The sequence below is a fragment of the Rhodamnia argentea genome, chromosome 9 (assembly GCF_020921035.1).
Source record: "Rhodamnia argentea isolate NSW1041297 chromosome 9, ASM2092103v1, whole genome shotgun sequence".
In the NCBI taxonomy this organism is placed as follows: Eukaryota; Viridiplantae; Streptophyta; class Magnoliopsida; order Myrtales; family Myrtaceae; genus Rhodamnia; species Rhodamnia argentea.
In genome coordinates this window covers 13,908,034-13,924,179 of record NC_063158.1, presented here as the reverse complement: position 1 = coordinate 13,924,179, position 16,146 = coordinate 13,908,034, and the positions used below count along the sequence as shown (strand labels likewise).

The 16,146-nt window shown below is 38.5% G+C and overlaps 1 protein-coding gene across 5 annotated transcripts in view; it reads right to left on the bottom strand.

The window, feature by feature from the left end:
• Window positions 1-16,146, bottom strand: part of LOC115726799 (ABC transporter C family member 12-like) — an 83,878-nt gene that overhangs the window by 11,029 nt on the left and 56,703 nt on the right. Inside the window, exons 1-10 of one of the 5 annotated variants that reach the window (XM_030656844.2) lie at window positions 4,886-5,022; window positions 4,175-4,586; window positions 3,321-3,505; window positions 2,740-2,779; window positions 2,376-2,532; window positions 1,865-1,979; window positions 1,694-1,774; window positions 1,519-1,543; window positions 1,105-1,161; window positions 446-511 (exon numbers count right to left, since the gene is read on the bottom strand). The exons of 1 other annotated variant lie outside the window; for it this stretch is intronic. In XM_030656844.2, coding sequence (XP_030512704.1) covers window positions 446-511; window positions 1,105-1,161; window positions 1,519-1,543; window positions 1,694-1,774; window positions 1,865-1,979; window positions 2,376-2,532; window positions 2,740-2,779; window positions 3,321-3,505; window positions 4,175-4,507 — 1,059 coding nt within the window. In that variant the 5' untranslated portion in view covers window positions 4,508-4,586; window positions 4,886-5,022. Of the gene's footprint in view, window positions 1-445; window positions 512-1,104; window positions 1,162-1,518; window positions 1,544-1,693; window positions 1,775-1,864; window positions 1,980-2,375; window positions 2,533-2,739; window positions 2,780-3,320; window positions 3,506-4,174; window positions 4,587-4,885; window positions 5,023-12,248; window positions 12,762-16,146 lie in introns of those variants that run through there. 3 more of the 5 variants (XM_048285079.1, XM_048285080.1, XM_030656850.2) reach the window with 3 other exon arrangements.

The following is a 16,146-nucleotide window of genomic DNA, read 5'->3' as shown; positions in this document are numbered from 1 at the left end:
CCGAACATGTACGAGCCCCCATCTAATGGAATCCCAAACAATTTTATGAAAAAGGTTATTCATAAAAGAGAACAAATATTTCTGTTTTTCGATGCGAATTTGACTCATGATGAAAGGAAATCGCTCTTGCAATTTTGAATTAAAAAATATATATTTATAATATTCTAAAGAAAGGAAAATATTTTTATTTCCCATGAAAATGTTTAGACATAAATTGTTGTCTGTAATGAATACATTTTTCATTGACTTATTGGTTCAAGCAACACAAGCGATCTTTTTCTGCAAAATGTTTTCCAAATCATTCATTTTTTCCGAAACAAACGGAGCTTTACTTCACTTATTGCACTATAAAAATCTAACGGTGTGCAAACTTAGAAGGAAAGGACAGGACTCTGACTCCCAACATAAATCAAAACCTTGACACAAAACAAAGATAGGATCATACCACGCCGACAAGAATTGAAAAGGCATAGACATAACCAATCCATGCAGGGTCCCCTCTTTGCATTGACTGCATGTTGCAAAGAAAGACATCAGAAAGACAAATCCGCTCTTGGAATAGTAACCTCCATATAACATAATCGACCATGATGTTGAATGGATACAAAAATAAAAGATCAGTCTATGTGCAGAATTTTTTTGCCATGGAAGGCAAGGCGATTGAGACCTCAGATCAATCTACCCATAGAACAGAACAGATGACATTCTTATTGAGTCTATCATAGTCCTTACAGTCATTATGCCATTGCTGTTAATTTGTTGTCCTGTTTATGTTGGAGCACCTTTTCTGTCACGACAATACATGAAGCACACCCAAATTAATTACTAGAAGATGACATTTACCCTAAGAATAACATGCTAACTCTGTTTCTGCAGGGGTCTGCTGTCCCTATTAACAACCCTTCAAGTCACCCATCCAAAAATGGTCTATAGGTTCCAAGGGAAAAATTCTCCGTAATGAAGCGCATATTTCGAGAACGTAAAAGGTCACAATTCTTGGATTGCATCAAAATCTTAAAAGCAGAGTCCAGCATGGACTAAAAAAGTTGATGCCTACAAATTCATCTGAGATAGAGAGAGTGATAGACACTTGGAACAACTTACTTGAAGGAGGTGGTTCAGCAATGTGGGCCCTACAAACTGGGAAAGATCACTCCCGATCTGTGGTTATCCACGTAAGAAAGAGTTACTATGCTTGCAATTAGCATTGCATAGTCAAGTGAACAGTATGCTCTTGCAGGATCATTGTTCTAGCGATCATTCAAGCTCAACCACGAGATGAAGCCTCAGAGACTTCAGTCCTTTAGATACTGCTCTATTTCTTTCAGATTCATCAGTTTTTTATGCTCTGCTCAACCAAAGTAAATTAGAAGGCGCATGCATAGTGTGTGGCCATCATCATCATACTAGGAAAGGAGTTACAACATTTGATTAAGCACCCAATCACCACATCTAAGGAATCTGAACATTTTGGAATGAGTCTGGCATTCATTAGATCATGAAGGGTAAGTATGATACCTTAAAGAAGCCTCCCAACCAAAACCTGGAGGACCAAGTAAACTAGGGAAATGAGAAGGCGAACATTCAAACAATGAGGAAGCTTACAGAATAAAGCTGTACAGATGTCAGTGCACTGTCAAATCGAAATTGGGATGAAAAATGGGATATGAGATGCAAGTCAACGAATACATACCTCCCCCCAAGGCTGCTGTTCAAAGCTCTTAAAAGCCAAGGTTTGGGCCTTTGAGACTCTTTGGCCCAGCATTTCTGGAATCTGCAAAATAAGATACAGTTGTGTTGCTTTCGTAATTTATCTGACTACACAAAAAGTTCAAAATACAGCTAGAGAAAAGTGGATGCAAACCTTTTAATCAGTGTCTCAGTTTGATCCCAAGAGTCTAACTTCCAAACGTCCATTTCGGTAATCGGTCTTTTGTAGCCTTGCTGCATGAGTGGAGTCATCCACCCAAAGTATATCCCTATAAGAGAGAGACATATGTTTCATGAACGATACAACAATAAGCAGCTACCACCAAACAAAAACCAATGTTTCATTTCACTAGACCCCCAAAAAAATGACTCATCTTACTTTTCAGTTTCTCGCAAAGAAATTATTTCAGGGACGAAAGAAAGACGCGCTAACAGGGAACTGATGAATGCCACCATTAGAAAGCAAGCAAAAAACAAGCAAATTGGACTTGTTAAGCTGACAGAATCTGAAAATGTCGAATTATTAGTTCATCGTCACTGCTTGCTGGAGAATGTCAGGCAGTTCCCTGATGTGTCAATGCATAGCGAGTAGCTGAACTGGTCAGATCTTATGAATAATAACCGGAACTGTTGGATAGAATAAGTGAAGTGCAGGTATTACTCACTGGAAAATATGTTGACATGCCTTTCAGGACAAATTTGCTCCTCTCCCGGAAGAGCCTCGTATTCAACACTATCGAGAGGCTCGGGGGGGATCGTCGTATAGCCTGGACAAGGGTCCAGATTCGGAACATAGACAAAAAGAAGAATCCCATATAGAACCTTCATCAAAGAAGCACAAAAAAGAAGAAGATTTAATCAGAATTCCTTAGATCAAGGTGACCAATGTCAGAAAGAAATCTCAATAATTGCCGATGTTCACATAAAGTTTATTGACTGATGAATCCCGGGGGGTGCTGTTTGTTCAAAAGGCTAAGAAGTGATAAACAGATGAGCGAAGGAGTAACAGTTTATTGAAAGAGAAGTTACCTGGCAGAAAACCGTGCTGATAAACAGATAAAGTGCAGACCTGGAGGAGCGAAAAATATAAATATTAGGTCCTCTGTGGAACATACTTCGAAAAGGTTTTGGAGTCTCCAAGAAAGATTTCCAATTATAGTAGTTGATTGCATAAGGCAACTCAACCTACAACTGGATATCATCTTCAATCAATCAAAATTAGTTTCACAATCCCAAAGGGAGATCAAGGTGTCACCTTAATTGTGGCAACTCAACAGAGACATGCTTTCAGAACACTTATATACAGTATGAAAGATGTTTAACATGAAAGGTATTGGTAGCCACATGCACCAGTTTAAGGGAGCAATTTAACCATATTGCAAGACATGGACGGGAAAATCTTGCAAAAATGTCCGTCGCGATGATTTAACAACCGTGAAGTTAATTATTTCGACTGTTTTCATCAATATGCATAGCTTGAAGAGAGAGAGAGAGAGAGCATCTAATAACATCACTATACTCTAGTGTCCAAGTGTATACATGAATATGAGACGTTTATATTCTGAAGTATGAATAGTATATTAAACGTCTGCTGAAGGATAAAAACTAACCCATGATGTTGATAGTGGTCTCTCATGGAGAGGATGAGATTGAGCATCACAGCTTCCCCCACCAGAACATAAATGAGTCCAAACCGCACATACCATCTGAACTCCCGAACATATATGTGCATTTCTAGGCTAATCATAACTAGCATGGAGCACCAAGCAAGAGACTCTATGGTTAACGAAACCATCTGCCAAAGATAAAATGAGGTGTGATTACAAACCAAATTAGACTCTCAGTTTGCCATCCAATGTAAAACAGCATCATTTGAGATTGTTACAGACTGGTGTTCTGAAGACATAGAGTGCAAACTAGCATGGTCAGACACTAGTCGGCAAATGGATTGAGATCCGCAGTATGGCAGCGGCAGAAACAGAGTTGTGCAATATAAAAGTTTAATAATAAATGGTAGCTGATTTGCTTACTCAGAGGGTTAAACATGGAACCTACAGAAGTTGAAAAACTCACATGTGCAACGTTTTAATAAATTTGTGCCTTTTATCAAAAGACTAAGTTCCACATTACACAGAATGTAGAAGTAATGAGGAATGCTATAGTCTGACAAGGATTTACTGGTGCCAAGCTTCTTCCAAAAGAAAGCAGTTGAAACAGGAAAAAAAAAAAAAAGGACAGCCAACGTCCTAGTGAACAATTTCAGTCTAATTTTCATTTATACTGGGGTTGAGCAACTAGCTGCATAAGTTTGTTAATAGCATTTACAATATAGGAGTCCCGTCGATGTGCAGGGTTGCACATTAAACAAAATAACCAGCTAATCAAGATTGTTGATCAAACAAACGAAGTATTACATGAACATTGGAGAGTTGAAGCTAGGAACTCAGTACAGCAAAATTCCTACCTCATATGGAAGGAGGCTAGTCTGACCATCCAGATCGAAAACCGGAAAGCCCATCACCAACCTCAGCAGAGGCTCAGCAGCGCAGTAACAAGAAAGCAATCCCAACATATAGTTGTAGCATTTCGACCTCAAATGGTATCTCTGGACTTTCGAAGTCCTCTTGATCAACCAAATTCGGTAGCAGCAGAGGGCCAGAAGAACCAAATGGGATATGGAAATGACCAAGGAATCAATGGCACAAGGTGTGTATGCACCGAAAGCACTGTCCACAGTCCTTGCCCAAATCCCATTCCCCACTGGCTGGCAATACCAATCCAACAGCTCAAAACCCATTTTTTAAATGATCAAAGTATTAGCACTTAGTTCATGAAGCAATTTCTTTTTTGCATCCCAACCAAAATGAAGCCTTTCCCTACAAGAGCAAGAGTCCATCACAGCTGCTTCAGTTAGAAATGCAACTATATTCACCTAGAAGTGTCAAAGTAAAAATTTCCCCTGTACTAATGCACATGTTCAGAAACATCCATCATGAATGCTGCAGGGCATTTGGAATTGAAAGAAGTTAAGCAGGAAAACCCAGTATGGCGAAATCACAAGAAGTCACTGAGTTCATGTAGATTGAAGAATGCACTCCAAGCAAAGTCAAAAGAACATATAACTCCACAAACACACGCACGGGGACGGAGGGGAGAGAGAGAGAGAGAGGAGAACCTGCAACACTCTGGAGCTGCTTCATGTTGAAATGGCTCGTGAATTATATACATAGCGAGGGAATTGAGTGGGACAACAAGAGTGAGTGCGTGAAACAGGCCGTTACGGCAGATGAATCATCACCAAGAAGAAGGAAGGGAGATAAGAAATAAAAAAAGAGGAAAAAGGATGGAAAGAAGGGTCAAATGGGACATTTGGAATTGGAAGTTTGTGACAGTTTCAAGGGAGGACAGAGACAACAACGTTTGGCCCTACGCACGCGTCACCGCTTACGTAGGCAGGCCTCTCACATGCACATAAGCTGACACGAGGGGCAGACGTGATGGAGAAAACCCTTGCATGATTGATTAGTTTACGGTTTTACGTCACTATGTTTTGGCTTTCTCCCTTGGACTTACAATCATACGACTGGTTGACCCAATCCGCCAGTCGTAATCGGGTCAACTCACCACCACCCGAAGGGCGGCGAAGACCCTTTCCGACGACAACTATACCTGGAGGGAGGCTAGCCCCGCAGCCCACCAGCAAGGGCCCCCCACTTAAGTCCGAGAAACGCGTTGGGAGGGTTTTGAACTTTCGACCAGCTTACGCCTTAAGGCCAAAAAACTCAAAGCTCACCAAACGCGCCATGCCCGTGGTGGGTACAATCATACAAATCTTTCAAGTATAGTCATTCGGATTTTCTCGTCTCTTGATTCCGCATACTCTTCTTTACAGATGAGAACATCCCCAGATCTTTCTTTATGTTCTTAAGATAACATATCATTAGGGTCAACCTCTTCTGAATTGATTTCTTGTCTTGTATCTTGCGGTATCATAAGAGGTTCCATGATCCCAAATGAATTGATTGATAGCAATAGTTTTGAGTTTAGAGGGTGTCAATAGTTCTCCTACCATAAGGGCTATTCTTCTAGTCTTTCTTTGAACTTGAGGTATACTAATTGCTCTACATACTCCAAAGCTGCATTTGAGAGTCTGAATTTAAGTCCTGATAGGATAAAAATATTCGTATCCAATATTTGGAGACGTCCTCCAGACCAGATAAACCAGGATAAGTCCGAATAAAATGGCAAATAAGGAATTTTGGGTAAGGGTGAAAGGATCCAAATCGGACAAGAAAAAGTAACAAAAAATACTTAAGAAAAACAACAAGAAGAAGATATTTGACAGTAATGGTGGCTCCAGCGTGTGAGTGGTGCCGATGGACGAGCTGGTCGGAATAGCTCTGGCTCATCGGGCCGCGTTGCGACGGTTTATTTGTAATCGACACCAGAAGCAAGGAAACATCAGCAATCGGCTTATGATACATCTGTCTATAGTGCTGACCAATCTATAGATTATCATAGTGTCATAATTCAGATAAGTGGCCTAAGGGATCATTCTGTCTGTGTTTAAAAATATTACCCTAAGCCTTGATGAATTCCAAGAACAACGATCATTGATTGATGTGCTAAATTGACCTGTACTTCCGATATAAGCTAGTGTATGAACTCTCTTCAATTTTTTATTTTTTTATTTGTGGCTTTTTTAGTATAACCACTATCTTAGGACTCTAAATTGAATAATAGTATGAATTCTCTATGGATTAACGCTATTCTTTTTTGACCCCCAAAAAAAAAAACTATTCTTTGTAATTGTATGTACCTCTTCCTTTTTATCTAATCTTTTGGAGATTAAATATGCGTTCGTTTCGTGAAAAATGAATGCTATGAAAAATATTTTCCTGAAAAATGATCGTTTGTATTGCTTATATAATAATTAGTCAATAAAAAATATTTTCATAATCGACAACAACTTATGTCTAAAAATTATCGTATTTTCAGCTAATATTTTTGTGGTCGATAAAATGTTTTTCAACCATTCATTTTTGTGAGTGATACAAGTGATTATTTTTAGAAAAATATTTTCCAATTAATTTTTTTTTCGCCAATAAAAAAATGAGCCAAAACAATGATATATAATTTGCTTTAGGAGTCATCACTAACCTATGAGGGCAATGTTGAGGATCTTGGATATCGAGGAAGATAACAACAGCAGCGACAACATCCTCAAGAGAACAAGAGATGCAGTCGTAACTCTTCAGGTCTAGGTTTGATGAGCAGACTGGCTGACGGTAGATATGAACGGCTAGAGCACGAGTTTGGAGACAACCCGGATTGGTATGCTGTGGAAATGTCATAAAAGAAGTGGAGATGTCAACCCAATCTTAATTTTTAATCAAAGAATTTTACAAGTGAAGGCGAAAACAGAGATATTGCGCTCAGTGGAGAACAATCTTGAATTTGTACATGTACACATTCTCATCTAAGGTTTTGTTCCATTCCTTTCGGTTGCACATTCTCAAAATTAAGTTAAGATTTTGACCCTTGACTCCTTCATTACTCTGGTTCTTTGTCAAATCGCATTCTAATATAAGAAAGAGTTCAGCGGTTCCGAATCGAACATCTATCACATTTATGAGATTCAAGCATTGTAAGGAAATTCAAGGCGCACAAAGAAGTTATGTAAAACTTATGAGAAGATTTACGTCAGCATGCTTCGACTTTGATATCGAGAAGGCCTCTATAATTTCGAATCGGGAGGACTCTTCATGTATTACACTTACAAGATCACATGTCGTGAAATTCAAGACGTACAAGAAGGTTAGGAAAAATTTTAAATAAGAGTTTAAGTACTCTCATTTTCACAAATTGGGATATGAAGTGGATGTTGTTCCAAATAAAGGTCTAAAGTGCCCTTTTTATTTCAAAAAAAGGTCTGACCAAGGGTGTTTTCATCATTTCCTTTTGTGATTTATTTTTCCTTTTTTTATTTTTTTTTAAAAAAAATTTTCAGCCCTCGCTGGTCATTGGCCTAGACCAGTGAGGGCTTGCTGGTGAAAATATAAAAAGGAAATAAATGACGAAAATATCTGGGATTGAGAAAACATAAATAAAAAAAGGAAAAATAAGTGGCGAAAATATCCTTTTCATGAAATTTTTTTTTTAAAACAAAGATGGCGCTTCGAGTCCTTATTTGAAGAAAATCCACTTCAAGCCCCTATTTAAAAAGTTGAAATCAAGCCCTTAATTGAAAATTTCCTCAGAAGTTATGAAAGACTAAGGAGAAGAATCTCGGGCTATACTTTGGATCATGGACAAAAGTACGTAGACAAGCCAATTTAAAATACTTTTATTTGGTGAAGTTAGCTGACCCTTGATCCTGTATACCCATAGATTAGTTAAACAGCGTGAATTTTGATTTCTACTAGTACCAAAATGGGATAATTACCAAAAAAATCATAAACCTATTGTAATTATGCCATTCAGTCCTAAATATTTTGCATTTGTGCTAATTCAGTCTTGAACATTTTGCATTTATGCCAATTCAGTTCATCCATTCAATTTTAGCTGAAAATTACTGATATGAAACGACCGACACTAATGTGCTAATTAAATCCATCCAGCCTCGCCCATCCCTAACGAGATCGCTAAAACACTGCCAAAATTGGCCGGATTGACTGAATTGACACAAATGCAAGTGGTTAATGGCTGAATTGGCCACAAAAAAAAAAAAGTTTAGGACTGAATTGGCATAATTATAATAGGTTTATGATTTTTTCGGTAATTCTCCTGTACTAAAACTAATAAGCAAACATCAAGAAGAACTATCGCCCGCTTAATGGCTTCATGCACATTCACTGACTGATGCAAGAGTACGCTGACATTGACCATCTCCAGATTTGGGAGAATATTCAACCTTAGCTCAGTTTTATACGTGATTGATTGATTGAAATACACGTTAAATAAAAGATTGCTCTCTACTTGGAAGTTTCCACAGCATCCCAATACGAGTTGTCTCCAAACTCGTGCTCTAGTCGTTCGTATCTACCGTCAGCCATTCTGCTCATCAAACCTAGACCTGCATGAAGGAAGATTAATTAGATGCAACTTACCAGTGAAAATGCAGGAAAGGATACAGAAGAACAAAAAGTAGATAACATATGAATATGATCTTTAGCGTTTTTTTTTTTTCTAATGCTTTCACAATTCTACCCGTCTATTAGAAGGAACAAACTTGTATATTTTTAAAGTCCTGATACTCGATCTCACGAATGATCTTAGGGTGTGTTTGGTTGGGGGGGAAACTTCACAGAAACAGGAAAATGCTTTTCGAGAAATCATTTTCTAAGAAAATTGTTAGTTTTCCTTTATTTGGTGATTTATGACCGAAAACAGTTCCTGATGTTTGGATCTCATTTTGAAAATGATTTCAATTTCATGACTTTATCTCATCCTAAAAAACAAAAAATCAAACTCATCCAAGCATTCTTCTTACGGCTAGATCCAATCTCTTAGTCCCCGCGAAAAAGAAAAAGAATTTCACGTTCTTCCTTTCGGAAGGGAGAATTAGGAAAATTCTATTAATTACAACTTTCTCCAGAACTTCGGGAAAAGCATGAAAAAAAAAAGGCATGTAAAATTGTATTTTCTTTTTCTGTTTCTTTCTCACGCCACCACAAGCGGCTAGCAACCGTCACGGGCGAGGTCGAGCTCGAGCTCGGCGGGATCCGACAAGCCTCGAGCTCGCCAACCCACATCTATGGCCAATTGCCGGTCATCGCCAAGGCCCAACGACCGGCAAAGGAAGAAAAAAAGAAAACATATTAGAAATAAGAAAATAAAAAATTAAATTAAATTACTAAAAAATTCGAGATAGCAATTCTAGAAAGTGTTTTTTACCTCTTTAGATTTAGGAATTTACTTTTCTAATTGTATGCATGAATTTTTAGTTGGCTGGAAAGTTTTTTCATTTGATTAAGTCGTTTTCGGCAAACCAAACGAGTCAAAGTCCGAAAAAGCAATTTCAGGAAAAAATACTATTTAAGATGGTATTTATTCTCCACAAATAATTGAGTCTAAAGCTTCGTTTTGTAGAAACTTCTCATTTCACAGTGATGGAATTCAGTGCACGCAGTTATGATTTATATTGTAGCCTTTGTCGCATGTAGAAACTTCTCGTTTCTAGTTACACACTGACACACGAACAATAACTATTGTGGGTAACTAAAATTTTTTTATGTGATGGATTACATTGTACAAGAAAGAAACTCGACCTTCAATGTATGAGGAATTACTAATCTATTCTGTTCATTTTTATCGTACCATATAGAGAATAAATTGACAAATTTGAACTTCACTAATAAATTTTGGATTAATACCATGAAAAACTCCAAACCGGTACATCAGTGACGGATCTACCCAAACCTATTGTGGGTATCTATTAATTTTTTATGTGATCAATTACATTGTACAAGAAACTTGTCCTTCAATTTATGAATATTAAATAAATCGACTAGCTTGAACTAATTAATAGTTTTTGCAATGTAGTAGTAGGTCTTATTATAAATCGACCGCCTTCGGAGTCTCTAGTCAGCCCGAGGCGAAAGACCTCAACGGCCTCATGTGAAGCTTGCTCTCGTCTGCTAGAGAAAGAAGAAGGAGAGAGAAGAAAAAAAGGAAAAAAAAAACAAAAATTCAAGAAACTATTATAATATTATGTCGCTGGCCCACCGGCATCTACATCGATCTTGATCGACCGAAATTGACCGGATGGACTACATTGGCACAATTGCAAAAGGTTTGGGACTGAATTGACAAAGAAAAAAGTTTAGGATAAAATTGACACAATTGCAATAGGTTTATGACATTTTTAGTAATTTTTTCAAGACTAAGAATTTACATGAGGTTTGTAATTTATTCCTGTGATTAGCAAGATTGCGCATAAAAAACATAGGTAAAACCGACCCCGTTTAATTAATAAATGTCTGGTATTGGCAATTGATAGTTTATCCCCCCTAGTGGTCTTGTAATTAACAGCTGAAGTCCTTTTTTTTTTTAATCAGCAGATGCGAACAAAAATTGAATTGGATAAGATACCGGAATCTTGATGCAAGGCATCATAAGAAACTTAAAGATAGAAAATGTTAACTTATTACATGCTTCGGAAACAACATGGACCTGCTTTTGCGCAGCTGGGCTATGGGGGTTATATATATATAGTGGGTGATATTGTTGGAAAAAGTACACGAGAAGTGCTTAACTTTTGTATGACGTTCATTTGAGTATCATAATTTTCAAAATGTTTACTTAAGTGCCATAACTTTCAAAAATCGTTCACTTGAGTGCAATATTGACGTGAACGCCGGAAAATTTGACGTGATAGCCGGAAAGCCGACGTGGCTCGCCGAAAAGATGACGTGGCACGCTGAAAAGCTAATGTGGCGCATCGAAAAAGTTGTTGTAGCACTCAAGTGAAAGATTTTGCTCCGACGTGGCACTCAAATGAACGATTTTTTAATGTTAGGACACTTAAGTGAACATTTTGAAAGTTATGGCACTCAAGTGAACGCCGTACATAAGTTATGGCACTCATGGTGTACTTAACCCGATATTGTTAGTTTTGAGTTTCCTTTATTTGATATGTTAAATGCTTAGGTTTAGTGATAGAAATGTTGTCACATCAGTTTTTTCATTTTTGGGTTAGAGAGATAATTTCCATTTCACGCGAAATAGAGGTACATAACTTCTAGATTGATATATAAATGTAACAAAATAAGTAAATCCGAAAGATAAATTAACTCGGTACAGTCTGTATAGACCGACTCATTCATGTCATAACACTAGAGCACAATCGGCAGCCTCATCAACATCCATGATGAGCACATGCCGAGATTTCTCTGTCCGATAGCTATGGTTTTGCCAAAAGGCGATGTGCGCCTAGGTATGATGTCCCCAGCACCATCGTCGTATAGAAAACTTTTTATAAATCTCATATCTATTTCTAGATCGAAAAAAAAGAGCACCCAAATCAAAGTCAGTTCAGCATGTCGGATCTTTTGTCCAAATAATCTTAGGTATTTTTCTTTTTTCCTTTTGTTATTTCTGGACATTAGATGTCGCTTATTGAGTTTTAATAAAAATCTACTTCTGAAAAGGCATATAATCAAAAACTAATGTAGCATACTTTTCCTTTTCTCTACAGTTATTTTGAAGATATTCATTGTTATTTGAATTCAGTTGCGCGCACAACCTCCTTGTATTTCATGTATTGTCCACGATTTCTTTTTAATTTTTCTTTTTGGCTAAGTGCATGGATGAAGCTTTTACTTAAACAAACTAACTAAAACACATGGAAGTTACAACATAACGTGTACCTTAAGTAATCAAATTCTAGGGTCGATTCAGGCTGCAAGGATGATCAGGTCTAGCTCGGTGATACCCTTGCCACAACTCGGCCACATGGTTTCGAATCAGGAGGATTCATCCTCTATTCGCACTACATTGTAATGAAATTCAAGCCGTACAAAGAAGCTATGTAAGACTCACGAGAAGATTTGCGCGTTATACGTTGAATTATGTGAAAAATACATGACAAGTTGCGACAGAACTCTAATTTAGATAACTTCCATTTGGTGAGGTTACCTAAGCCTTGATCCTGGATTCCCACAGTTCAATGAATAGTGTGAATTCCCAACTTCACTGGTACTAAAACTGATGAGCAAATATTCAGAAGGGTGTTATAACTGCATCTTTCATTGTCTTAAGGATGTTGTCGCCATCGTTGTCATCGTCGTCGATAATTGAAATTTGAAGGGCGTGGTTGGAAGTGAGGCTGACTGCTGGAGCAAAATCGCCAGCGACAGCCCAGTAGGAAGAGGCCGAACGTCATCCCTTGCTGTCTGAATATTTCGTTTCCAGCCATAACTTGTTCATTTCTTTTGGAGGACTCAGCTGCGTAGATACTGCGCATTGGCAGAACCGGTGCTTTGAATCATCTTAGAGAATGCGCTCACTTCATTTGACAGCAGATTCTCTGGAGTATCATGTTCTGCTACCTGAAGTGAAAGTTGAAAGCATCCCAATTAGTACGTAAGTAAGAAAGTAGAAACACGATGACATCGAAATGTTTGACTTGCCATTCTTCAAAAGTTTTAAGCCCCATAATTATTGTATTTCAGAGAAAAGTGTGGTTTTCGCCTTTCTGTATTAATGATGACAAGCTGGGAATATGCAATTCTTGCAAGAACTGATGTATGATGAATAGCAATGACAGAACATACTTGGCCAGAATCGAGCACAAGGATTTGGTCGGTGTCAATGATGGTGTTAAGTCTGTGAGCGATGATGAGCATGGTGCAGTAGTTGAATTCTTCACGGATGGCTTTCTGGATGAGAGAATCGGTGCTAACATCGACGGCCGCAGTTGCTTCATCGAGAACAAGAATCTTTGATCTTCTTAGTAATGCTCGAGCAAGGCATAGCAGTTGCCTCTGTCCGACACTGAAGTTCTCTCCTCCCTCGGAAACCTTGACAGGACGCAACCAATATCAATATCAGTGAAGATTTTTAGCTTATCCTTTCTTAACTAACAAGAAAGAACCGATGGATGCATTCTGAAGCCAGTAGAACAATGAAGAGCGTTACATCGGCCTGTTGCATATAGGCAAGTCCAAACATATATAGAAATCGACTAGCAACTTCAATTAAGACAAAACATCTAACATATCTGGAAAATGTTATACAACGGATGCCTCGTATACATTCGACTCGATGTTTCTCCTTTCTCTACCAAAGGGCATTAGCCTAGTCATTGTCATTGTCACCATCTCAACACTTGCATGCTTTAGACAACCTCTAACAATCCTTGTCCTTCACAGTACAATTTTCATAACTTCAATATTTTCCCTTTTAACATTGTAGGTGACTACCAATACGTAACTTCATTGCGAGCTTACCTCAGTATCCAGGCCATAAGATTTCCCCTTGATAACATCCTCCAAATGTGCTCTCTCTAGAGCCTCCCAGAGATTAGCATCGTTATGTTCGTTGAAAGGGTCGAGATTGAATCTCACAGTTCCTACACAGGATTGAGAACAGATAAGCCGTTCCAAATGATATTTAGTCTCCACAAACAATGGAGTCACAAGGTTCATTTTGGTCTATTGTGGAAGCTCCTCAATTTGCAGTAATGGAGTTCAGTGCATGCAGTTATGACCCATATGGTATCCTTTTTCACATGAAATATCGAACAGCTCATGAAAAGAAAGTTGGCCGATTTTTATCTAGAATGTTATTTGTAATCAAACTAAAGTAGAAGAACAGTAAAATAAGACATTTGAACAGACTAGGACTGGTCAGCAGAATGTTCACGTCCAAAGAAATTTACTGCCCAAGAGTTGTCGGGTAAAGAATTGGATTGCAAGAATAGTAATTAGATCTTGTGAACATGATTGGTGCAAGGAGTAAAGAGTTCTGGACCTCCAATATCAGACATAATAAGTGAAAGAAAACTCTCAGATGTGAAATGGTTAGAGGACATAGCCATATCAACCAGCGAGCAGACTGAAAAGCATGAACTTGTTAGCAGAATCTCCTACAGATTATCAGAGAAGTTGAAGGAAAGGGGGAGGGAAGAGCAAAGCGATTTTAACAAACAAGTTAAGGTGATAAGAGCATTTCACAGTGCCTACCCGAGAAAAGAACCGGTGATTGTGGTATGATGCTAAGGACTTTCCGCAAATCTTCCAGTCCTATTTTAGAAGTGTTGCACCCATCGATCAAAATTCTTCCTCTTTCCAGCTCAACGATTCGGAACAAAGCATTTATCATGCTAGATTTTCCAGCACCGGTTCTTCCAACTATTCACAGTTTCTCACAAGGTGCTGCCGAGAAGGACAATCCAAGCAAGACGGGAGGAAGTTCAGGTCTGTAACGAAGGGCCACATCTTCAAATTTGATTGATCCTGATGAAGGCCAGCCAGGAGGGGGCTGGTTGCTCTCTACTCTAGCCGGAGCCTCAGAAGGCAATTCTATGTACACACCCACGCGCTCTACAGCATTTAGACTATTCTCAGCATTGCTTGCTTGTCTCAGAACACTGCCCAAAAGGCTTGTTATATTCAAAGTGTAGCTGAGAAGGAGACCTACAGTTGAAGCAAACCCTGCTCTGTTTTCTGCCTTTCCGGTCTGCATGACTGCAAATGTCGCAGTCAACCAGATCATTATGCCTCCTAGAGTCTCCAACCTTACGTTGAGCCAAATGTTGGCACTGATATTGACAAGGGTGAATCTGATATTATTGTCCATGGCCTGGGCGTTAATGGTGGCCAACCTATCATATGCTTTATATGCATGGATCGTTGACAAGCCGTTCAATGCTTCTCCAAATTGCGCATAAACTGGAGATCTGGTGATTGAATCTAAGCGTTTCACTTCACGAGATATAGTCTGTTAACAACCGCAAAGAAAAGAATTAGAAAGCCAATTATTTCCAGACTTCCAAAGGACTTAGCAATATGGTAAGAGGACAAAATATGCGTTAGGAAAAGACATGTAGTTCTATCGAGAAATTGAAAGGATTTTCTGTTAGCCTTGACAATTAAGGCCCCTTCTACCACAAAAAAATGACAAAAAGATGGCTAAAAGAAATTTTATTACTGAACTGTTGGTGATTATTCACTGTTTCAAATGAATGAAGGAAATAAAGTGTTGCTTTCTCCTATAGAAGGATTATGGAAATTTTGATTCAGAATTTCCACTATGGAACATCTAAATGGAGGTGCATAGTGTCGCAAGCGTTACAAAAAATGCAAACACAACATGAAACTGTCAGTTAATGTAGAAGAAGAAAATTGCCAACCCCGCCTAGTGGGACAAGGGTTGGCAATCGTTGCTGTAAGTAGCAGAGAACATATTGCTCTGCATCCTCACCAAAAAAAAAAAAAAAAACATATTGCTTTGCATGCAAAAGCATTATGGCATGACCAAAACTGCACTGACCTGGTAATACAGATAGGCGGCATAAAATAAGATCAAGAGCGGCATTATCGCCCAAAGAGAGATTGTGCTCACAATTCCAATAAGCACTAAAGTTGAAAGTAGCTGGCAGACTTGGCCCATAAACAGATCTACGAATCGCGCGACATTGCGATCTATGTCGCCTAGATCCTTGGCAAACCTGTTGATTATTCTACCCATTGGGTTGGTGTGAAAGAAGAGCATTGGAGCCCTTAATATAGACTGGAGCATAGAATCATGCAATCTTTTCGCCGCATGAAGACTCGAAATAATCAACCAATAAGCATTAGCCAGCATCACGGTCACCTGATTCACAGAAAAAGGGGAGTTGTCACAGACATTGCTAAAAAGACCTTCCCTTCAGTTGACATATACCCACATCCACCAAAGATTAAAGTACAGAAATCTATAAATATAGTAAAG